This window comes from Cynocephalus volans, chromosome 1 (assembly GCF_027409185.1).
Source record: "Cynocephalus volans isolate mCynVol1 chromosome 1, mCynVol1.pri, whole genome shotgun sequence".
In the NCBI taxonomy this organism is placed as follows: Eukaryota; Metazoa; Chordata; class Mammalia; order Dermoptera; family Cynocephalidae; genus Cynocephalus; species Cynocephalus volans.
The window spans coordinates 122,368,263-122,393,831 of NC_084460.1; the positions used below are offsets into that span (position 1 = coordinate 122,368,263).

Below are 25,569 nucleotides of genomic sequence, written 5' to 3' on the forward strand. Positions count from 1 at the left end.
ATGGATTTCTCATCTGTAATGAGAAAGTGGCTTTCTCATCAGAAACCAAATAGGCCAGAAAAAAATGGAACATTTCTCAGGTGCTGAAAGAAAAGAGAAGTCATCCCAGAATCCTGTAGTCAACAAGAATATCCTTTAGAAATGAAGGGAAAATAAAGATAGTCTCTGACAAAAGACTAAGAATTTGTTGCCAGCAGAGGTACCCTACAGGAATGGCCAAAGGAAGTTCTCTAAACAAAAAAGAAACAACAGAAAGAAGGAACCTTGTGTCATCCAGAAAGAAAAAAGAACATGGCAAGCAAAAATATAGGTATATATAACAGTCTTTCCTTTTCCTTTTGAGTGTTCTAAATTAGGTCTGATGGTTGAAACTTATTATTATAATACTGTCTGATGTAGTTCTAAATACCTGTAGAGGAAATATTTAAGACAATTATAAATAGGGGAGGGAAAAAGGAGTATAAGGTGGTAAGGAGTCTACATTTCATTTGAACTGAGAAAAAGATGACAACAGAAGATTATGGTAAGTTAAATATGTATAATGTGATACCTAGAGCAACCATTCAAAAAGCTATACAAAAATATATACTCAAAAATACTATAGGTAAATTGAAATGGAACTCTAAAAAAAATGTTGAAGTAACCCACAGGATGACAGGAAAAAGAAAACAAAAATAAAAAACAAAACAAAAATTAAGCACTAACATATCCATACTTACATTAAATGTAAATGGCTTAAATACAGCAATGAAAAGACAGAGACTGGCAGAGTAGATTAAAAAACATGAACCAAGCTGGCTGGTTAGCTCAGTTGGTTACAGTGTGGTGTTGTAACATCAAGGTCAAGGGTTTGGATCCCTGTACCAGCCAGCTGCCCTCCAAAAATAAATAAAAATAAAATAACATAAAATTAAATTAAATTAAAAAGGTCTGGCTGGCTAACTCACTTGGGAGAGCATGATGCTAATAACACCAACATCAAGGGTTCAAATCCCTGTACCAGCCAATTGCCAAAAAAACGAAAAACAAAACCATGAACCAAATCTATGTGATAGAGTTAGATGTGTTGTTCCCACCAAAACTCATGTGGAAATCTGATCCCCAATGTGGCAGTGCTGGAAGCTGTTTGAGTCATGGGGGGTGGATCCCATGAATGGATTAGTGCTCTCCCTAGGCAGGGGTGGTGGGGGGGGAGGTGTCTTGAGTGAGTTCTTGCTCTATTAGTTCCCATGAGAACTGGTTGTTTAAAAGATGTTGGCACCTCCCCCATCTCTCTCTTGCTTCCTCTTGCCACGTGATCTGCTTGCTGCCTGCCACTTTCCACCATGAGTAGAAGCAGCCTGAGGCCCATTCCAGATGCAGCTGTTCCAGAATCGTAAGCCAAATAAACCTCTGTTCTTTATAAATTACCCAGTCTCAGATATTCTGTTATAGCAACACAAAACTAATACACTATGCTATTTACCAGAAACTCACTTTCAAATGATATAGGCCAGGTGAAAGTAAAAGGACAGAAAAAATTATATCACACACAATTAATCAAAAGAAAGCAAAAGTGGCTACATTAATATCAAATGAATATCAGAATATTTCAAAGCAAAGAAAATAACCAGGGACAGAGAACATTATATGATAAATGAGTCAGCCTGCCAAGAAGACACAGCAGTCCTAGATGTGTATAAACCAAACAATTTAGCTGCAAAATATGTGAAGCAAAAATAGAACTGAAATGAGAAATAGGAAAATCCACAATTCTATACTCTTCTCTCAACTGACAGAACAACTAGACAGAAAATTAGCAAGAATGTAGAACTCAACAACACCATCAACCAATGGGATCTAATCAACATTTATAGACCACTCACCCAACAGCCGAATATACATTCTGTTCAAGTGCTCATGGAACAGACACAGAGATTGATCATATTTTGGGCCATAAAATAAACCCTAACAAATTTAAAAGTGAAATCAGACAGAGTGTGTATTCTGGCCACAGTGGAATCAAACTGGAAATCAATAACAGAAAGATAACAGAAAACTCTCCAAAGACTGGGAAACTCAACAACACAATTCTAAATGATCCATAAGTCAAAGAGGAATTCTTAAGGAGATTTAAAAAATATAACAAAATGAAAATGAAAATACAATATATCAAAATTTATGGGACACAGATAAAGAAATGCTAAGAGGGAAATTTGTAACACTAAATGCATACATTATAAAAGAGAAAATTCTCAAATAAATCATCTCAGCTCTTTCCTCAAGAACCTAGAAAAGGAACAAAATAAACTCAACGCAAGCATGAGGAAGGAAACAATAAAGGTAAGAACAGAAACCAATAAAACTGAAACAAACAAACAAAAAAATAGAAAAAAGCCAATGAAACAAAGAGCTGGTTCTTTGAAAATAATCAATGAACTTGACAAGTAAGACTGACAAAGGAAAAGAGAGAGAAGACACAAATTACCAATAACAGAAACAAAACAACAAATATTGCTACAGATCCTGCAGACATCAAAAGGATAGCAAGGGAATACTACAACCAACTCTATACACATAAATTCAATATATCAGATTAAATGAACCACTTCCTCAAAAAACGCAAACTACCATAATTCATCCAAATGAAACAGATAATTTGAAAATCCCAATTCATCCAAATGAAACAGATAATTTGAAAATCCCTGTAATATTAAGGAAATTTAATTTAAGACATTATATAGCTATTGTAATCAAGACTATGTGGTACTAGTGGAGGGACAGACACATAGATCAATGGGACAGAATACAGAACCCAGAAATAGTCTCACATAAATATGCTCAACTGATTTTCAACAAAGGTGCAAAAGCAATTCAGTGGAGAAAACAGTTTTTTTAACATAATGTTCTGGAGCAACTGGCCATCCGTAGGCCAAAAAATAAAAACAAAAAAGAGCCTTGATCTAAGTGATCTAAGTCTCACATGTTATACAAAAATTAACTCAAAATGGATCATGAACTTATATGTAAAGCACAAAGCTATAAATCTTTTAGAAAAAAATAGAAGGAAATCTTCAGGATCAACTGAACTTTATCAAAATTAAAAACTTTTGTTTGGCAAAAGACCCTGTTTAGAGAATGAAAAGACAAGCAATAGTCTGGGAAAGGATTTTTGCAAACTGCATATCTGACAAAGAACTAGTATTTAAAATATATAAAGAACTCTCAAAGAAAACCAAAAAAAGTGAGAACAAAAAATCCAATTAGAAAATAAGCAAAAAACATGAACGGACATCTCACTGAAGAGGCTACACAGATGATAAGAACATGAAATAATGTTTAATATCATTAGCTGTTAGAGAAATGCAAATTAAAACCATAATGAGATATCACTATACACTTATCAGAGTGGCTATAATAAAAAATAGTGACAACATCAAATGCTGGGAAGGATGAAGAGAAACTGGATCACTCACATATTGCTGGGTGGGATGTAAAATGTTTCAGCCATTCTGGAAGACAATGTCAGTTTCTAATAAAAGTAAGCATGCAACTACCACGTGACTTGGCGACTGTACTCCTGGGCCTTTATCCCAGAGAAATGAAGACTTATGTTTCCACAGAAACCTATACATGAATGTTTATAGCAGCTTTATTTATAATAGCCAAAAACTGGAAACAACTCAGATATCTTTCAATGGGTGAATGATTAAACAAACTGTGGTATATTCATATCATGGAATACAATTCACCAATAAAAAGGAACAAACCATTGATTATGCAACAACTTGGATGAATCTCCAGAGAATTATGCTAAGTAAAAAGCCAATCACAAAGGTTACTTTATGGACTGAATATTTCTGTCCTCCCCAAATTGTTAAAGCCCTAGTCCCCAACATGATGGTATTAGAAGGTAGGGCTTTGGGGAGGTAACTAGGTTTAGATACGGTCAGGAGGGTGGAGCCCCCTTAATGGGATCAGTGATCTTATCAAAAGAAGAAAATATATCAGCACTTTCTCTTGGTGCCATGGGAGGATACAGCAAGAAGGTAGCCTTCTGCAAGCTAGGAAGAAAGCCCTCACCAAGAAATGGATCTGCTGGCACTTTGATCCCAGAATTCCTAGCCTCCAGAACTGTGACAAACAAACGTCTGTTGTTTAAGCTACCAAGTCTACGGTATTTTGTTATAAGAGCCTGGACTGACTAAAACAGTTATATACTGTATGGTTCCATCTATATAAATACTTAAAATGAGAAAATTACAGAAATGGAGGACATGTTAGTGATAGAGATTAAAAAGGGATTAGGGCAGGAGGGAAGTGGATGTGGCTATAAAAAGGCAACAGGAGGGATCCTTGTGATAGAGATGTATCTTGACTATCATTATCAATATCCTGGCTGTGATACTGAATTACAGTTTTACAAGCTGGTACCACTGGGGGAGATTTCTCTTACAACTCCATGTGAACCTACAATTATCTCAAAATAAAAAGTTTAATAAGAAAAACAATTTTACACATACATATTTGTCTGAAACTTACTTTATAAATAACTATACACACACTATATGCATACACATATAAAGAGAAAGTAAGATAAAGGAAGTGTTGCAAAATGTTAACAATTGATGATTCTAAGTGTACTAGTCTTTCAACTTTTCTGTAAGTTTAAAAATTTTCAAAATAAAACATTGAGGGAAAAGGAATAGTCTCTAGTTTCTTCACTGATTTCTTTGCTTTCTTATTTAAAATATTCCATATCAAGATTAGTCCTATCTGGCTGAGCTCCAAGCTTTCATAAGCACTGGCATCTTAGAGAAAAAGACAGCAAACCATGTAGCAGTGGCCTTTCAAGTCTGATCTAAAGGGGATCAAAAAATATCCTAAATAACTGTAGATAGAGCATGTTATATGGTAAAACGTAATCACAAGTTTCACTATGGAAAAACAGTGTTATCACTCTGCTCAGCATATTTGGAAAGCAAACAGTTTAATGCCTGTCAATATGAAGGAAATTTGGTTTTTGCTTTTCTTTTTAAAGCATGAATTTGTTTACTTTTCTCAAGAAAAAGAACACCTGAGTGACACTGCTCCACCATGAGGCAACTATTAGAACTACTTCAGGCTGTTCTGGGAAATTCAACAGAGGTGTGCCCATAAGGGTACTTCAAGGAGTTCATGGAAAGATTCGTATTATTTTTAATTCTATTTTTCCACAAACGTTTTGAAGTACACTTGTAATTATATTATAGTCTGGTGGTCAAGAGCACTGGCTCTGGAGTCACAAAGATTTGGGTTCGAACCACTATCTAGCTATAAGAACTGTATAGGTCTCAGTGAAAAATGGTGATGATAATAGGATTTGTGTAGGCTTTTTGTGAAGATTTAATGGTACAATGAATCTAAAGGGCTTAGTATAAAATAAGAGCTCAATATATTCTGCCATTATTATTAAGTATTTAAAATCACTTCATTACAGCAAAGCAACCAAAACACATTTTACAAAAATAATTATTCATAAAATTATTTTAAAGTGAACACTTACTTCACATTGTTATAGAATCATATAGGATCATGTAATAAAAGTCATAAGATTATAACTTTATAACATTATAAAAATTATACAAATTAGGAATTTTGCCTAGAGACAGCATGATATAGTATAAAGAACATGATATTTAAACTCAAAAGACTCAGAGTTAAGTCCTGACCATTTTCTGGCTATGTGATCTCAGGATACTACTGAAACTGCCTCAGCTTTTTCATTTTCAAAACTGAGATGATCCCTTGTATGACAGGATGGTAGGGATTAACACAGAAAATCTACAAGAATATTTCATAAAGTACTATGTGACATCAATAAATACAAGTTTCACATTTCCTGCATAAATGTCATTTATTATAATTAAACCTGTCAAATTTGACAGAAAATTCCTGAAGATAACATAAATGGTTAAGAAAAATTAATAAAGGATTTTTAAAAATGGGGCCACTAAAGCTAAAATTTCTAATATGTCTTTATATAAAAGTCAAATGCATATAATTCAAAATATTTCCCTAAAGACTTCTTCTAAATTTCAGGTAGCCTTATATTTACGGTTCTGAATCTTTCTAATGTTTTTTTCTATACAACCACGAGAAATGTGTTACCTATGAAAGTTGGGTCAAACGTCCTTGCTTCCTCTAATATGTTTTAACAAAGACATTCTTGAGTATAGGTAACAGGCATGGTTGGTTACTCCTCCCTTCCCTATAAATCTGTGCCTCCTCTAGCCTTAGAAATGTGAGTACCAGTCGCTATATTACCCGGCTGTCTCATATTTTTCTGAAGTCTCATATTTTTAAGTCTTAAGGCTTAAGTCTCATATCTATTCTGTCTTCAAGTCCTAGTGAGTATTCCTTCTCAATGTCCATTTTTTCCTATCCCTACTGTCATTATCATAGTTTAGGCTCTCATTACTTTCTGCCTGTAGTAACTTCCTTACCTCCAATCTCTCTGCTCTTACACATCCTATTCATCATGGCTATATTAAATATCTGTATATCCTGCTTTTGCTGTGTCATTTTCTATTCAAAGACTTACTTTCCCAAAAGCACTAAATCCCCAGCCTGGAGTAAAAGCAGAATGTGGAAGCTGAATAATCAGTCACCGTAAAATCTATCGGTAGCCTCTACTGCCATAGGCAGATGACATACCACCACTGAAGCCCAGACACAGAAAGAAGGTTAACATTAAGTTCACTCAGATCTACGTTCACTCGAAATGGAGATATAGGTCACAAAGTTAACAGAGGCTCAAATTAAAGGAGAGGCAAAGATGTCAGACACTATGTTTATTTATTTAAAATGCACAAGCAATTAGAATTGATACCTGAAACAAACAATATAGGAAAATGTTTCATAAAAATGGGAAAAAACCTACCTGGTAAAGGCAGGCTGCTGTTCCAAGGAAAAATGCAATGATGTAATTAAAATCCTCACCATCACTCTGTAAAAACAAAGTAAGAGATTACTTTTTTTTCCTGGTGGAATCCCATTTCCAAAAACAATTCACTGGGATAGGATACAACAACATTTATGTATGAACAGTCAAAACTGTCATAAAGTGGTATATAAAAATTCTCAAAATTTCTAAAATGGAAACATAAAATATATCATAAGACCTAAAGAGTGTGAGGTAGAGGAATATTACAAGTGTTTCTCTGTGTTTGGCTCCCCTATCAATTTCGTTTCACCCAAGAGAAGAGGAAAACCACTGTGGAAATGTTCCCACATAATGTAAAAAGCCTCTCTTCTTCCTACTAAAGAAAGCACATAAAGATGCATAACATCCAGCGGCTGACAAAGTTACTCCTGCTCACTAAGGTCACTACTTGACTCAAATAAATATCGACAAACTACAATAAAGCAATTTGACAAGATTTAAAAAAAACAAACTGTGAAAACTGAAAAGCTACTGTCCACTAGAGTGTGCTAAACCCCAGTGAGAAAAATCAGGACTAGTCTGTCATGCATGTTATGCTACAAAAACTGCCACCCAGAGGAAAATCAGAGATAGATCGTGCATAGAATATTTCTTGAAAAGAAAACTACTGGAGACAGGTAACATTACCCACGCTTTCCTATTTCTTCTGGTTCCTCTTAAATATCTACATTTATCAACTTCTTTCAATGTTTTTATAAAGTCCAGGCAGGAGGCACTATACATATATATATATATTTATTTTATATTTTTTTAAAAGATGACCGGTAAGGGGATCTCAACCCTTGACTTGGTGTTGTCAGCACCACGCTCAGCCAGTGAGCGAACCGGCCATCCCTATATGGGATCCGAACCCGTGGCCTTGGTGTTATCAGCACCGCACTCTCCCGAGTGAGCCACAGGCTGGCCCAGAGCACTATATTTTTTTCTTTCAGGCAGGAATACTAAATTTGGCCCTTTTCTTATTTTAGAAAAAATATCTTTGCACAATGAAAACTTCCACAAGACATGGGAGTGTCTCTCATGACCACGTCTCCATAAAATAGTATAAAGAGAAAATTCCTTTTGCACTGTAAGTTCCTTGGGCAACTGACTGTAAGGCAGAAGAGTGGCTTATCCTATTGAGACAATCTTAAAATAGAAACCATTAATCTGTCTGGGATGCTTAGGCTAGTTGTACCCCGGAACCAGGGAAGGTCAACATGAAACCTTTCCACTTTAATAATTCTAAAACTTTAAATAAGTTCTGCTTATTATGTTTCTTTGGTCCTTTATTTTTTAAATGACTTTTTATGATTATAAAAGTTCATGTTCATTGTAGAGAATTTAGAAAATACACATTATACAAATAAGAAATTCATATAGTCCATAAATATCACAACTCTCAAAGAATTACTGCTAACCCTTTCATGTATTTCTTTATGGTCTTTTCTCTATGTGTATGAACAGTTTAGAAAAATGATTTTCAAAATGCTTATTACTGTAAAAAAAAAAGAAAAATAGAATGATACTTTTATATACTGCTTTTCAGTACTTCACATTACATTATAAACACGTTCCCAAAATAGTAAATATTCTTCAACCACAGTATTTATTGGGTTTTTTTTGTTTGTTTGTTTTGTTTTTGCTACCCATAGAATTTGTAATGATTATATAACCTTTCATTGAGGGCATATACCATAATTTAATTATTATCCTACAACTGAAAATTACTTCTTCCTCTTAACTTACACTATCACTTTATAACTCTATATAATTAATTTATAAATTGCCTTTGGAACACAACATGTTTTGGAGTCAGTCAGATCTGGGTTCAAATCTTTACTTATTAACTCTATAATCTTGGACCATTTATTTAATTTCCACTTTTGAAAAATAAAAATTGTAGAGAGTAAATAACATTTACAAATACAAAGAAAAGGAACTGGTACACAGTAAGTACTCGAAAACATTCAGTAACTTCTCTTTCCCTGAGGTTACTGTTTGTATCATTCGTCTTATAATCAGATCGCCTTTCAGTATTGTTTAAAACTCTAGTGTACTGGCCTTATTTTCTCATCTTTCTTGAAGGCAGAAAATAAAATACTTACATGAAACTATGCACATTATAGGAACTCAACAAATGCATGCTGAATTGAGTTGAGCTTTGAAAAATCTCTAATTCTACTTGACAAAGAAAAGATTGTCTATGAACATATTCTCATCCAATAAATATTCATTAAGCACTTATAAGCCAGATACTGTGTTACTAGACCTAGAACAGAAAACAAGTCCATACCAACTCAAGAAGCTCATTCTCTAATTAAGAAGGCGGATACATAAATCAACAAATCCTACCCAAAACAATGACTGATGGAATATGTGTGTGTACAGGATACTAAGCGAACCCATTGGAGAATCATCTAATTCTGTCTGCAGAAAAGGAGTCAGGGAATGTTTCGCAGACAAAGTAAAGCTTAACCTGGGTCTTGAAGGCAAGAGGTAGACAAGGTAGACAGGTGTAAAGTAAATTTTAGGCAAAGGGAGTAGCATGTGCTCTCAAGGAAGGAAGAGGCCAGGATGACTCCAAGATTTCTTATTTAGGCAACATTTGAATGATACTGTTCACTAAGTTGGGAATATAGGAGGAAAAGTAGATTTGAGAACAGAAAATATTAAGTTCATTTTGGACATGCTATTTTAGAATTGCTAGTGGGACATCCAAATAATAATATTTAGTATATATTTAAGTGTGCTTCAGGAAAGAGTTTGACCTGGAGATCTAGTTTGGTAGTCATCTATTTAAATAGTAGTAAAACAAAAGGTCTATGACAACAAAGTGCAATAAAATAAGTCTAAATTCTTGATTGGCTCCTAGATTGGAGAAAGAAAAAATACTATAAAGGACATTTTGGGGGAACTATGGAATTTGAATACAGATTTTATATTAGATAATACTGCACCGATCTTAAATTTCTTTGCTGTGATAAAGGTATTATGATTATTAAAAGAATGTTAGTCCTTAAGACATATGTACTGAATAATGTTGGAATAGAGTATAACAATACCTACTGTTTTACTTTCAAATTATCTAGCAAAAAAAGGAAAGAGAAAGGAAGAAAGAAAAGTAGTTATAAAGGTGGATATTACTCGTACTGTTCTTTAAACCTTTCTGTAAGTTTTAATTCTTTCAAAATAAGATGCTGTCCTTGGGGGGAAGGGAAGGAGAATACAAATGAAAAAATATATATCGTGCAGCCACTAAAAAATAATGGAATAGATTTCTATGTACTGATATGAAATAATCTACATTGTTAGGTGAAAAAAGTAAGACATAAATCGGTATGAAAAGTATACTTTCACTTGTAAAAAAACACTTTTTAAAGAATAATTACACAAGTAAATATATAAATACATACACACTAGCATATTCACACACTCTCTAGAAGAAAACACCAGTGGTTGACTCTGGGGAGGAGAAATGGGAAGAAAATTACTTTTTTGTGAAAGTTACATATCAATTTTTGTGGGCTTTATAATTTACCATCTGTGTATTTTACTGTGTATACATGTGTGTGTTTGCATGTGTATGTACATATGTATATCTATCAACTTTTTAAAAAAGCCATTATGAAAGTGTCAAAGGAGAAGATGTAGAGTTAGGATTATGTAAGCCAAGGACAGGATACTGGAGAACGCCACTACTGAAAAGACAGATGGAGGAAGAAAGTTTATCAAAGCAATAGGCAGAGAAAGAGGAATAGGAATAAGAAAAGAACAAACACAAGAAGAAAAAAACAGAAAATGGTTTCATGGAATTGTAATGGATTGTCAAACAAACATAATACATCAAAGTATTAATAGTAGTTTATTTTATTTGCTTCTAAGTTTTCTAAAATAAACATTATTTTTTTGAAATTAAAGAGTTTAGTTTAAAAAGGAAGAACTGAATGCTATACGAGATGAGGCAGAGAGGGCAATGTAAGGTAAGGACTAAAGAGTAGCTGCAGTATTTGTCAATCAGAAGGATACTGAAAGAATTATGAGGGCAGAAAAGAGATCACAGTAGACTAAGAAAATAGAGGGTCAGGGAACAGAGACAACAAACACAGTCCACTCTTTCAAAAAATTAGAAGGGAACATACGTCACAAGGCTTTTGGGGGGTTTTGGGGGGGATTGCTTTTTTGTTTGTTTTTGATGGCAGGGCTGAGAGAAAAGAGCCAGTAGAGAGGAAGCAGATGAAAAGTAGGTGAGGGAATAGCTAGAGGTTGGGGGAAGGTGGACAGAGGCTGGGCAGGGACAGAAGTGGGACTGGACAGAGGTGGTGGGGAAGACAGTGGCAGGGTGTGGGGGCTGGCAGAGGAGGGGAAGGATGGGGCAGAGGTAAGAAGTCCAAATAAAAAAATTTTAAATGTCACTATTCACCTTTGGGGGGTGCTAGGGTACCAATGTATTGCTTTGAAAACTAACAAATTAAGAGGAAGAATTTTTTTTAAAGGTGAGGAAGAAGGTAAACAGAGGCCTTATCCAGTAGCCACACAATGTATTAAGATGATACTATTAAAATGTTTGTAATAATTAGGAAATATTCACTTAATATTGAGGAGACAAAATAATAAAATGAATATGATATGTATACATGCATGTATGCATATATATAAATATATTAAATACATATATCTCTCTCGCTCTCAAAGAAAATTTGGGGATGATTTTTATTTTCTTCTTTATACATTTTCCCCAAATTCTTTAACAATTAGTATAGAATCAGGAAAAATACTTTGATTTCTTTTGAAAGAAAGCAAACACTGCATCTTAGCATGGATACCATGCCACTAAATAAATCAAAAACTTCTGGTGAGCTTTAACAGGTGTGTAATTTCTTTAAAAGGTATTAAGTCTATGGGAAATAAAGAGGACAAGGAATAAAAGCAAGATGATTACTTCTGCTTTGTAGTTGCCATTACAAACAATTTTAAAATCAAAAAACCTTAGAGCATTAGTGCTGAAGTGATCCTTGAGCTTATGTAGTCTAAAACTTTCATCTTGCAGAACAGGAAAATGAGGTCCAAGATGGTAAAATAACCCAGCTAAGGTCACAAAGTTAGTCACTGGCAGATTACTTTGAGTAATATATAGGTATTAATTTACACTCAGTAAATACACTACATATTTTCAGCTAGATCCAAAATGATGATCCCCAAATAAATCTTTTGCTCTTAAAAAAAGTCCTAGAGAAATGTTGAGGCCACTTAATTTGAGTACTGCCCTACCCCTTCTCTATCACCACCATGACTTGAATAACTCCACTGGAAGTAACTTCAAAGTAGATAAAAGTTTAAGCCCTGTGTCCTGGGATTTGCACTCAAGCCTACACAGCAGATCACCTCAGGAAGATTTTCTTTTTCTGACCAAAAATGATCTACAGTGACTTAGAGATTATTCCTAACACAAAATACGACAAACCAGAGAGAAGGCTAAGAGTATCTCTTAAGTCCAATGGCTTTAGTAAAAATAAAAAAACCCTTTTTATCCAATATGAATTATGAACAATGTCCTCATAGACTTTAGTGAAGGAAAATTAAAAGCGAGAGACCCTGGGTCACCAATTTTGTATATATTTTCTTTCAGGTTAAATTGATAAAATTAGTCTAGTTTAAACTCCTGAACCTATCCTGTTAAAGACTTTAAGTTTACCACTGTGCCCATTTGCATTCTGACATTTCATTTTCTCCTGTTTGCTTATCAGCCATTCCATCTCTTAGGACACAGAATCTTAGAAGGCTGATACTTCTGACAATATATAGTACTCCCTCACAACAAGACAAGAAAAAATATTTCCAAGTACCACTTACCACAACATTATTCTCTATGCAGATATAAGATCTCCAATAACTGGAACAACAGGAATCTCCACTTTTGGTCCAGTGAATTTCCACAGGCAGTGATTCTCATTTAGATGAGAAGATCAGAATTTGTTGGAAAATCTTTTTAAACTACCTATGGATGACAAACTACTGTGGACTACATTTCCTTACATTTGCACTCTGTTGTTTCCCTTGCTCCTTTTTCTGAGAATCACAGTTTCAGGAACATCAACTACTGATGAGTGTATATGGAATATGTCAAGTAGGTTATGGAAGACAGTGATTTTCAAACAATGCTAAGAGAACACATAGCCAAATGCCAATGCCCCTATTTTCCAGATAGCTCAGAATCCCATATGGATCAATTTGCAATTCCCTGGATCAGGTAAGAAAGAAACATTGTTGGAGTAAATTTAGTCTAGGACAACAGTGAAAAAGAAAGGATTCAGTATCAACCATCAGAAAGATACATCATCAAAGACACAAGCATACAGTCTCCAAATTATAAATCACCTACAAAAAAAAAAAAAAAAAAAGACCACTCTTAACTTTTTCCCTTTGCCCTGCTGTGGATTGAATGCCCACCCCCATCCCCTACCCCACATCCCACCACCCAAACGTCATCTCCACTGAGACAGTTGTAAGAGGGTGGGAAATCCTAACACGGTAATTACAAGGTAGGGCCTTAAAGAAGTGATTGGATTATGAGGACCATGGCCAAATAATTGGATTAAACCACTGATGGTTTAATGGTGGCTGTGGATGTGGCTCTGAGGGCTTTAAAAGGAGAAGGAGTGAGCAGTTAGCTCTCTCTCTGCTTCAGCCATTTTGCAGTGTGATACCCTGCATCACTGAAGTCACCACCAAAAAAGGCCCTGACCAGGTGTGTTCCCTGGACTTTGGACTTCCCAGCCTCTCAAACTGTAAGCAATAAATTTCATTTTCTTATAAATCATCCAGTTTCAGGTATTTCTGTTATATGCAACAGAACTGACTAATGCATACCCCATGCCTCTTTCACACCCCACCACCATAGTTATGATGAACTGTTTAAAACAAACAAAAACCAAAAAAAGCCCTTGAAGCATATAGGGAAACTGTGGAATCTAAGATAGGGACAGGAAGAAGCTAGGGAAAATGTTTAGGCTCCCCTTAACCCCTACAAAAATATTTACCTTTATCGTGCCTGAAATTTTTATTTGAAAATCTACCAATTAAGTTGGGTTAACAAGAGTTGATTTTTGTTTGTTTGTTTGTTTACATAACAAGTACTAATTAATATTTATTTTTATTATTAAAAATTTGATTAATAAATTCATATGGTTCAACAAGTAAAAACAATATATAAAGAGGTATACTGTGAAGAGTCTCATTCCCACTCCATTTCTCATCTGTCCAGTTCCCACCATGTGTATTAATTTTTATCCTTCTAGAGTGCTTTCATGTAAATTTATGCAAATTAAAATATACTGTTATTCAGCCATGCCATCCTTGGTAGGGGGAGTTGGGGCTGAGCTGGCAGGGACCGGTGGATACAAGGTCAGAGAACCTGATCTCTTACTGGCTTTCTCAAAATGGCCATTGTTTTGAGAGGGGACAAAATTGTACATGTGACCTTGAAACATAAATCAGATTCCCAAACCCAGGCTCCATTCTGGCTATGGCTCTAACATCCTTCCCCGGCCTGTGTGAAGGAGAAAGCTCAGCCCCTCCATGGGAAGAAAAGGCCCAATCCACCACTTCCTAACAGTGGGCCATGTGCAACAGGTTGCACTTTAATTACTGCTAAGTGAAGCTACATCTAACTAAAGAACATCAAAGCCAGAGTGAGAACATTCATCCCTTTCCAGCTTTCCTTCATCTTGTTATTAAGGAGAAAGTCTTTGTTTTAGTGCTAGCTTTCTAAAACAGAATTTTATTTTTTAGAGCAGTTTTAAGTTTATAAACAATTGAGTAGAGAGTTCCCATATATCCCCTCTTCCCCTGCTCAGTTCCCGTATTATTAACATCTTGTATTAGTGTGGCACATTTGTTACAATTGATGAGCCAATATTGATACACTATTATTACTAAAGTTCATAGTTTACATTAGGATTCATTCTTTGTGTTACCATTCTATGGATTTTGACAAATGTACAATGACATATACCCACCACTACAGTATCATACAGAATAGTTTCGCTACCCTAAAAAATCCCATGCTTCATATATTCATCCCCTCCCACCCTCCCTCCAAACCCCTGGAAACCACTGATCTTTTTACTATCTATATAATTTGCCTTTTCCAGAATTTCATATAGTTGGAATCACACAGTATGTAGTTTTTTCATATAGACTTCTTTCAATAAGCACTTCATGTTTATCCATATCTTTTTTGTGTCTTGATAGATCATTTCTTTTTATTACTGAATAACAGTCTATTGTATAGATTACCAGTTTGTGTATCCATTCATACCTTTTGAAGGACATCTTTCTTAGTTGCTCCCAGTTTTTTGAAGTTATGAATAAGGCTGATACAAACATTCATTTGCAGGTTTTTGTATGAACGAAAGCTTTCTATCATTTGGGCAAATATACCTAGGAGCACGATTGCTGGACCATAAGGTAAGGCTATGTTTAGCTTTGTGAGAAACTGCCAAACTGTCTTCTGAAGTGGCCATACCATTTTGCACTCCCACTATCAATGAATAGAGTTGTTATTCCATTTCCTCATCAACATTTGGTATTGTCAGATTTTTTGATTTTGCCATTCTAATAGGTGTTTAGTGGTATCTTGTTTTAATTTGCAATTCCCTAATGACATGATGTTGTGTATCTTTTCATATGCTTATTTGCAATCTGTATATCTTCTTTGGTGAGGTATCCATTCAGATCTTTTGTCCATTTATTAACTGGGTTGTTTGCTTCCTTATTTTTGAGTTTTAAGAGTTCTTTGTATATTTTGGATTCAAGCCTCTTTATCAGATTTGTTTTGCAAATATTTTCTCCTAGTCTGTGGCTTCTCTTTTCATTCTGTTAACAGTGTCGTTCTCAGAGCGGAAGTTTCAAAATTTAATGAAGTCCAACTTATCAATTTTTTCTTTCATAGATCATGCTTTTGGTGCTGTACCTAAAAATTCACTGCCAAACCCAAGGTCACCTAGGTTTTCTCCTATGCTAGCTTTTAGAAGTTTTATTGGTTTTGTTTAGGTCTGTGATCCATTTTGACTTAATTTTTGTGAAACATGTAAGATCTGTGTCTAGATTCATTTTTTTGCATTTGGATATCCAGTCATTCTAGCACCATTTCTTGAAAGTACTATCTTTCTCCATTGAATTGCTTTTGCTCCTCTGTCAAAGATCAGATGACAATATGTACATGATATATTGTGGGCTCTCTATTCTGTTCCACTGATCTATTTGTTTATTCTTTTGCCAATATCACACTGTCTTAATTACTGTAGCTTTATAGTAAGTCTTAAAGTCAGGTGATGTGAATACTCCAACTTAGTTCTTCTTCAGTATTGTGTTGGCTTATTCTGGGTGTGAAAAAGTAATAAAAACATGTGTAAAATCTACTCCTGGTTCCTAACACAAAGCTCCCAAAACCCTTGTAAACAGAGGTGCTAGGAGAATCTTTTGTTCTAATATTTGGTCCTTGACCCCAGTCCTTACACATAACTCCTAATCACTTGGAATTTCCTGGGTTATAGGAGCATCTCTTGTTCTAATGAGGCAACTCTTGGTAAGCTACTGGATGGGGGCTGGTCACCAGAAAGACCAAGCCACGATTAGAAGCTTGGAACTTTCAGCCCTACCCCATCCTCCAGCGAGGGAAGAGGAGCTGGAGATTCAGGTAATATGTCATGTCTACATGTCTACATGTTGAAGCCTCCATAAAAATCTCTAAAAGATGGGGTTCAGAGAGCTTCAATGCTGATGAAATATCCACATGCCAGGAGGGTAGTGAAACCTAACTCCATGAGGACAGAAGTTTCTGTGCTTGGGACCCTTCCTTACCTTTCTCTATGTATCTCTTCATCTGGCTCTTCACCTGTATTCCTTGTAATATCCTTTATAAAATGTAAATGTTTCCCTGAATTCTGTGAAGCATTCTAGCAAATGATAGAAACTAAGGAGGGGGTTGTGGGAACCTCCAATTTACAGCTGGTTGGTCAGAAGCACACATGACAACCCAGACTCGCAACTGGCATCTGAAGTGGGGGACAGTCTTGTGGGACTGAGCCCTTAACCTGTGAGGTCTGTGCCAAGCAGATAGTGTCAGAATTGAATTGAACTATAGGACACCCAGCTGGTGTGGAAGAATTGGTGAGTGTGGGAAAACCCCACACACATCTGCTATCAGAATTGAAGTTCTAGAAGTAGTGAGAAGAAAACCATTTGTTTTTCCCTTTACACTGGGACTTTTGCCTTTCATATAAACTTTAGAATTACTTTGTCAATAGCCAAAAAATAACTTGCTGGGATTTTGATTGGGATTATGTTTAATCTACAGACCACATTAACAACTAACATCTTAACAATATTGAGTCTTCCTATCTATAAACGCAAAATATCTATTTATTTAGATCTTTGATTTCTTTTATCAGAGTTTTATAGTTTCTTGTACGTATTTTGTTAGATTTATTTTTAAGTACTTCTGTTTTTTTGGTGCTAACATAAATGGTATTGTGTTTTAAATTTTAAATTTCAGTTGATCTTTGCTGATATATAAGAAAGCAATTGAATTTTGCATATTAATCTCATATCCTGCAACCTTGCTATAATCACTTCTTAGTTCCAGGAGTTTTTTTGTTGATTCTTGGGATTTTCTACATAGACAATCAGGTCATCTGTGAATAAAGACAGTTTTATTTTTTCCTTCCCAACCTATATATCTTTTATTTCCTTTTCTTATCTTATTGCATTAACTAGAATTTCTAGTATAACGTTGAATAGGAATGGTAAGAGGAAATATCTTGCCTTGTTCCTCATCTTAGTGGGGAAAGAATCTAGTTTCTCATCATCAAGGATGATGTTTGCTGTAGGGTTTTTTGGGTAGATGTTCTTTATCAAGCTGAGGAAGTTCCCCTCTATTCCTAGTTTGCTGTGAATTTTTTATCATGAATGGGGATTGGGATTTTGTCAAATGCTTTGTCTACATCTATCGATCTGATCATATAGTTTTTCTTCTTTAGCCTGTTGAGGTATAGATTACCTTAAATTATTTCAAATGTTGAACCAGCCTTGATAAATCCCACTTAGCTGTGGTATATAATTCTTTTTATACATTGTTGAATTTGATTTGCTAATATATTGTTGAGGACTTTTACATTTATGTTCATGAGAGATACTGGTCTGTAAAGTTGTCTTTTTAAAATATAAACAGGTTGAGAAATCTCACAGCTATCAGTAAATTATAAGTAAGTGGTAATTAGTTTAATCAGATTATTGTTCTTCTGAAACTTAAAATTATTTCAATTGTGATGCGACAATATTACTGATCAGAGAGTGAGAACATGGAATAATTAGGAATTAAGGCAGGCTCTAGCCAGTTGTAGCACCTCAAAAGCATGAAAAGCTACAGTTTATATAGTACCACTTTCCTTAGCTTTTAAGTTATGAATCAGAAGAGGGAGAAGAATCAGCCCAAGAAGAGAAAGAATAGGATATCTGAAAGCCTGAAAAAAATTATTGTCCCCTTTAATAGGTTTTATAAGCTACAGTAGCCTTGTCTGAATTTTAACTTACAGGTAATGTGGTCTAAGCCCCAGGTTCAACAACTTGTGTACTATCTTAGGAGTCAGGGATGGTAAGTGATGGAATTTGGATGTGTTGTCCCTTCCAAAACTCATGTGGAAATTTGATCTCCAATGTGGCAGTGTTGGAAACTGATTGAGTCATGAGGGCAGATCCCTCGTGAATGGATTAATGCTCTCCCTGGAGGAGGGGGTAGTAATGAGTGAGTTCTCGCTCTATTAGTTCCCGTGAGAGCTGATTGTTTAAAGGACCCTGGCACCTCCTCTCTCTCTCTCTCTCTTGCTTCCTCTTGCCATGCAATCTGCCTATACCCACTGGCTGCCTGCTGCTTTCTGCCATGAGTAGAAGCAGCCTGAGGCCCGTGCCAGATGCAGCTGTCCCAGAATTGTAAGCCAAATAAACCTCTTTTCCTTATAAATTACCCAGTCTCAGGTATTCTGTTATAGCAACACAAAATGGACTAAAACAGTAAGGTTCCATCATGTTAAAGCTTTTCTCTACCCAGGCCTGCTCCTCCAACAAAAATCAACTCTTCATACACCTTCACTATTGTTCTTTCCACTACATCAAGTAAACAAACAAACAAAAAAGGCAAAAGAGTATCTTATTTATTTGCTTTTTCAGTGAGCAGTCTACAAATTGCTTTTTTTTTTGGCAAATTGTCTAAATGGCTCAAAATTGAACTTCTGCTGGAATAAATCTGGAATAAATCCAACGTGGCTGGGGGATGGAGGACAGTAAGACCTGAGGGATGGTAACCAGCTGTCCTGTGTCTGAAAGGGTCAAGAGGGGTTTCACCTGTGGGCAGAGGGTGTTTGGAAGAGGAATTAGAAAGTCATGAGAAGCCCTGCCCATCCTCTCTGGTGACAGCTCTGCTGCCATCATCCTGTGATGTCATCAGCTGTTGGCTTAAGGCTGAATGGTTGAATACATGCAGAGGGTATGCAGAATGGTACCCTCTGAGTGTTCCCCGAACTAACAGCAACTTAAACAATATGAAGTGCGTTGAGTGTATTTTGAGGTTAATGCTGACAAAAAAAAGAGAGAACTGATTCACAATGTGGAAGTCTCAAGAACTCTTCAGAGAAAGTGAGTAGTAACAAGGGAAAGGAAAGCTGTGCAGTCTCAAATGTGCTTCACTTTAAGAAAGGAAATTTTAAAAATAAAATAAAGGAAATTTCAAAAAGTTTACAGAAAGCACAAGAGAACAAGTTAGTATATCCTAATAGCTACAGTCTCTGGAAGAAACTTCACTGGAAAACAAAGTAGTTGGCAATATCTGAAGAAATTTCTGGTTTCCCAGGTAGCTCAGGTTTTAAAAGGCCACTACCACCACCACCAACAAAAAGGAGCAGATAACTAAGTAGGAATACATAGAAGTGGGATAAAACACTGCCCATGAATACACACTCTTCTTTCACTGCTCTCTGTCCTCTCAGAGCTTTCCAGGTTCACCCCTCCTCTACAAAGCCTTCTTTCTTCCCCAGTCCTGATTCACATTGTCCTTTCCTCTTTCCCAACTCTATGTACTTGGCAATTACTCATGGACTTTTTTGCCTCCCCGATTCAACTTTAAGCTGAGACACTACAGGGCCCATGTCACACATATTTTGGTGTCCCCAGAGTGCCGACAAACAGTGCCTCCTAAAGTTTAGATGACAAATAAACATGTGCTGATGGAGTCAAAGAAGCCAACTAGAAATCAATGTTTTTAGATGAAAAGAGACTAGGGTAGGTGTAAAGAACACAGATTTTGAGCATGCATTGTAAGTTTTACTAATACCCAATTCAATTCAAATCAATTATGTAACAAGTAGAATGAACAGGCATAGTCACCTGAAATCTCAAAAATAGCACAGTACCTGCAGGAGACTTTCTATGGCATGAAAGCCTCGAATTAAATTCAGAGCTCCACATAAAAGACTAAGGATAAATGCCACAATCCCTGACAGACTCACTGGTTCCAGTCGCTGGTGAGCTGGAAAATAAAAGAAATAGTTAGAAATGAACACCAATATCTCACATAGCTGAACTCATGTAAAACAGAAATTCACTGCTCAATTTCAATAGGTCAAATATAGATTAATCTTCATAAAATTATTTAACAATATATCTTAGTAATTAAATATTCTTTTAAAATGTAAAATACTTGATGATATAAAAGCTTCATTCCCCTGAATTCAAATTAAATGAACTTCTTTTTCTCTACATTTTTAACAAAGACATCTAACTTGAATTTGGGACAGTGCTAAAAGTGCTCACATATGGCAGTAAATCATTTAGGAGAAAGCCTTACTGCTTAAATATATCTACTATTTGCAAGTAGGTGCAAATATCTGCAAAAGTGACTTTGCTTGGAAATTCATTGTATAATTCCTACTTTTTCCAAAAATGCTTAGAAAAGGTTTTTAAGGACAAACATAGCTTGCTTTTAAGCACAGTGCTCCCTTACTTGGGTTCCAGGGCTATAAATACTACTGGATATATGTGTAAGCTCATAAATAATCAGCAATCTAAACTCCACAACAGAATGGAGTCTTATAGCTATAAAATCCCTGGTGCTCTGAATACTACTTGAAGGTAAAAATTATAAAACACCAGCTGAAGTGACCATTTTATCTTTGCAAATACATTCCCTTATCTTTCAGGACTTCAGCAGCATAAGACATTAAGTTATACAATACCTTCCCTTCATCATCATCTTACACTCAATAGAATTAACAATGGAGTCTAAATGAAAACACAAAGCTAAATACATAATCATCTAGACCTCAAAAGGGAGACAGAGGGAAAAAGATAACAACAGAATCATATTTATATTATTTTATTTAAATCACTGAAGTGTAAAAGCCCTAACAATAAAGTTAATGAGGTGGAACATTAATATAAAGAAGGGCTTGAATCTTTGCAACCTATATTCAGCCATTATAGCAGAAAAGCTTTCCTAAACATTTTTTAAAAACACAAAAAAACACATATCACAAAAAAAGTATTTATTACTTAAGTTCAACAGAAAATGCTAATATGAGATAACATTTTTTAAAATTTCCATTGTGCCCAAGCTGACTGCTGCCTGCCCTCTCAATCAATTTCTTTGAGATTTTAATATGAAAACAGAAAATTAAATGTCTTTGTAAAGTATTGATACTAAGTTTTATATCATTAGAGGAAAAAAAAATCTCACAATTTCAAAATCTATCCAATTGAGTCATGTTTTTCAGCCTCTTTCCCTCCCTTCCCACCTCTCTCAGCAGTAAAGGAAAACTGGCCTCTAATAAAAATCCTTAATATAGGCCTCAAGAATAAAACCACCTAACAACTGAATAGATTATATAAATCACACTTCTGAAGTACACAAAACAAGTTTACCTTAATTTTCTGCATTATAACTAAAAAACCTCAGCTTTTTCTGGTCAAGTAACGTGTGGCCATTCTTCAATGGAAAAATATTACCATTTTAATGTGTTGATGAATATCTACTTAAGAAATGAATAATAAGTTTATATAAATTAAATATTTATTATTATTAAGTTTCCAACATTTGCCTCTTGGCCTTAGAGCACTCTCTTTACAATGAGAGTAAACCAATTATAAATTAATTATTTCAAAAATATTTTTAAAGGCATAAAAGCAAATGATAAGCCTCCTTTAACAAGAACAAGATATGCATTGTGCTGAAGGACAGGCTGGCACTGCACCAAATCACTGTGGGAAAGAAAGATTCTCCCACTTCCACCCCACCCCCTTCATAGGACCTGTGGCTTGCGTTTTGAAAACAGTTATCAAAAGAAACCTCCATCTAAACATAAGAGGGTGATACTTCTTAAGGATAATTTCTCATTTTAACAAACTAAACTAGATATTTAACCAAATTTTAATGTACTACAGATTTCCGATCCAGTATTATCCTAAAATGCTTACTACACACTTCAATTTGGCACCACACTAGGCACTACTACGTGTACAGTACATTTAGAACAATAAGAAATAAGAGGCAGTATAGAAAAAATAAAAGCAGTGTCACCTGGTCAGTTTTTGTTTTGTTTTTGGTATTGTTGTCTTCTGCTACAATGTCTTTTCGTAAGTCTCCTTGAATGCAATATTGGCATATTCATAACAAAATTAAATTTTTCTCAAAATGTACCAATGATTTATGGAGGGTTTGCAAAAGTTTCTAAAAAAGTAAGAGTAAATCCCTTGGAACCAAAGGGATTTTGGTTATAGTAAATTAATCTATTTATTCAGCAAATACTTTTGGGATGATTCTGTGTAAGATGCTATACTTTAGAAGATACAAAATTGAATTACACAATCTGCCTTCAAGGTGCTTCTAATCTCTTTTAAAGGAGATGGACAGACAGACGAGCAAATGAAAGTAATAAGCATTCTAAGCTTTAGCTTTAGCTTTACCTTTTAAGAGGTACGGAATGGTGAAGTGGAAAGATCTAAGTAGGGAGAAATGATGATAGGAATCAAGGAAGATCTTGAAGATGGACAAAATGCAGTCAGGTACAAAGGGAAAGAACATGAGGGTGGAGATGAAAATGGGAGAAACAACTAATAACAGCATCAACAACTTCTATTCCTACCTCTACTACTCCTAATAGTGACTGCTCTCAATGAGCCAGGCACCAAGTGCTTTATATACATGATCTCATTTCATCCTTCCAACAAACCAGTGCAGTAGGCGCTACAAACATCCTGTTTTGTTTAGGAAGATTAAGTAATCTGGCCATGGACACAATATAAATAAGTGAAGTAGGATTTAAATCCAGGTAGCCTGACTCTGGAACTCATGCTCTTAACCACTCTGTTACAGGGTATTGCTAGTGGTTTTGTTAGGCTCAAGGGGAAGTTTGTGAAGAGTAGGGAGAAATAAAGTCAGAATAAGCCAGACTCTTTTTAATAAAACATTTTCAGAAAAGAGGTTGAAGGCAAAATTCAGACTGAAAAAGGTTAAACAACTGGTCATGGTAAAAGGTGAAAGTGTAAGTGAATATTACTGCAGTTAAAGGAGAGAAAAGCATAATGGAAGTTTAACAGAGAATTGAGAAAATAATTATTTTTCCCCCACAATGTGGAGGCAGGGGAGAAGGAAGACTTGAATATGTTTATAAGTGGAACGAAATAACTCAGTGAAGAAGAAATAGGAGGGTACTTCAAAAAGTTCGTGGAAAATAGAATTAAAAGATAATATGAATTTTTCCACGAACTTTTTGAAGTACCCTCATAGAAGAGTCAAGAAAGAGGAAAAATAATTGATGAAGCAGAGTACCAGAACAGTCATTGTGAGGATTTAAAAAGATGGTTCCATTCTAAACCTCAGTCATAGCACCTTTGTCATAGCACCAACAGTGCCTAAGCCCTGAGTCAAAGTCAAAGTTCAGAAGGTACAGTCATTCAAAGATGCTCAAAATGTCTGGAGGAACAGGCTGTGGAAGATGAGAGAGGAAATTCAGGTCAGTTCCATCTTAACGAGTGTAATTTATTACTAAAGTATGACTGAGTGAGACTAACTGTATGGTGCAAAAACACACTATTCTTTTTACCAGTGAGGCCCTCCCTTATCACCACCTGTCAAAGCCCACATGTCCTTCAAGGACCCAAGACCTGAAAATGGGACTTCTTTTTTTACCTCTTTTGGAAATGTATCACATTCTATGCTGTATTTTACTTATTAGACTATATTTCCTTTTCCCATCTTGAGAGCAGCTAATGTGTTTACTGTCTTTATAAAATGTCCTACAGTACTTAGCATAATACTTTTGAGAGGAAAAAAGCAATAAATATCTGTTGGATTGTGAGGTATGGGCATGTGTGTGTGAGAGAGAAAGACAGAGACAGAGAGACAGAGAGGTTGGAGTATTTATTTGGCTTGTAGGCACTAGCCAAAACAGTAGCATTTTTCAGGCAACTGACAAATCATCTAAAAAATGACAAAATAGATGAAAAAAAGTAGAGGTGTCAGAGAAGCTAACAGAAGTGTGTTAAATTTAAAATTTTTTGAAGTTTAAAAAAAAAAAAGCAGAACATAAAACTAAAAAGACTAACAACACTAAATGTTTGTGAGGATGTGGAATAACTGAAATGCTCCTACATTGCTTGTGGGAATGTAAAACAGTACACAAACTTCAGAAAACTAGCAGTTTTTCAGAGTTAAACACGCAACTACCTTTTGACCTAGCAATCCCACTCCTCAAATTTACTCAAAGAAAATAAAAACATATGTCAACAAATAGATGGATGCTCATCTACATATATTATGTAAATAATAGCTTTATTTACAATAACCAAAAAGTGGAATCACACTAATGTCCATCAGCAAGAGAATGAACAAATTATGGTATGTTAATACAACGGAATGCTACTCAGCAATAAAAAGGAACAAACTACTAAGACATGCAACATACATGTATGACGTACGCTAAGCAAAAGAAGCCGAACACAAGTCACACAATATAGTATTGTTTGTATAAAGTTCTAGGACAAACAAAACTAATTTAAAGTGAAAACATCAAAATAGTGGTTGTCTAGAAGGAGATGGAAACTGACTAAGAAGGTACAGAAAGGAACTTTCTGGGAGAGATATTCTATATTGTAAGAGGGGTGTGTATTAATCATGTCTATCATGTCTTTTTTTTCTTTCTTTTTTTTTTTTTTTGCTGGCCAGTACAGGGATCAAACCCTGGACCTTAGTGTTATCAGCACCACATTCTAACCAACTGAGCTAACTGGTCAGCTTTTTTTAAAAGTATATTTTTGATGCTTTGACATCTTGGGAACTTGACCTGGAGGGACTGCCTTTCCAGGGCTAGCTAATTCATAGATTTAGCAAACAACTTGTGTGAGCACACTTTCATATGCAAACCGATCAATCCAGACCCCCACCCTCCCAATCACTTCCTCTACACTCACTCAGGGCCCCTATTTCCCTTCCCTAATCACCCTAGGGCCAGGAATCAAAAACTAGAGACAGCCCCTATGCAACAGAGCTCATTAAAGTTACTCAAACTAGCCAGTCC

The 25,569-nt window shown here is 35.3% G+C and overlaps 1 protein-coding gene across 1 annotated transcript in view; it reads right to left on the reverse strand.

The window, feature by feature from the left end:
- The window catches only part of SEC22A (SEC22 homolog A, vesicle trafficking protein), a 73,062-nt gene that overhangs the window by 5,710 nt on the left and 41,783 nt on the right, over nucleotides 1–25,569 (reverse strand). The window contains exons 5-6 of the mRNA XM_063107977.1: nucleotides 20,410–20,525; nucleotides 6,902–6,967 (exon numbers count right to left, since the gene is read on the reverse strand). Of these exons, the coding sequence (XP_062964047.1) occupies nucleotides 6,902–6,967; nucleotides 20,410–20,525 (182 nt within the window). The remainder of the gene's footprint in view (nucleotides 1–6,901; nucleotides 6,968–20,409; nucleotides 20,526–25,569) is intronic.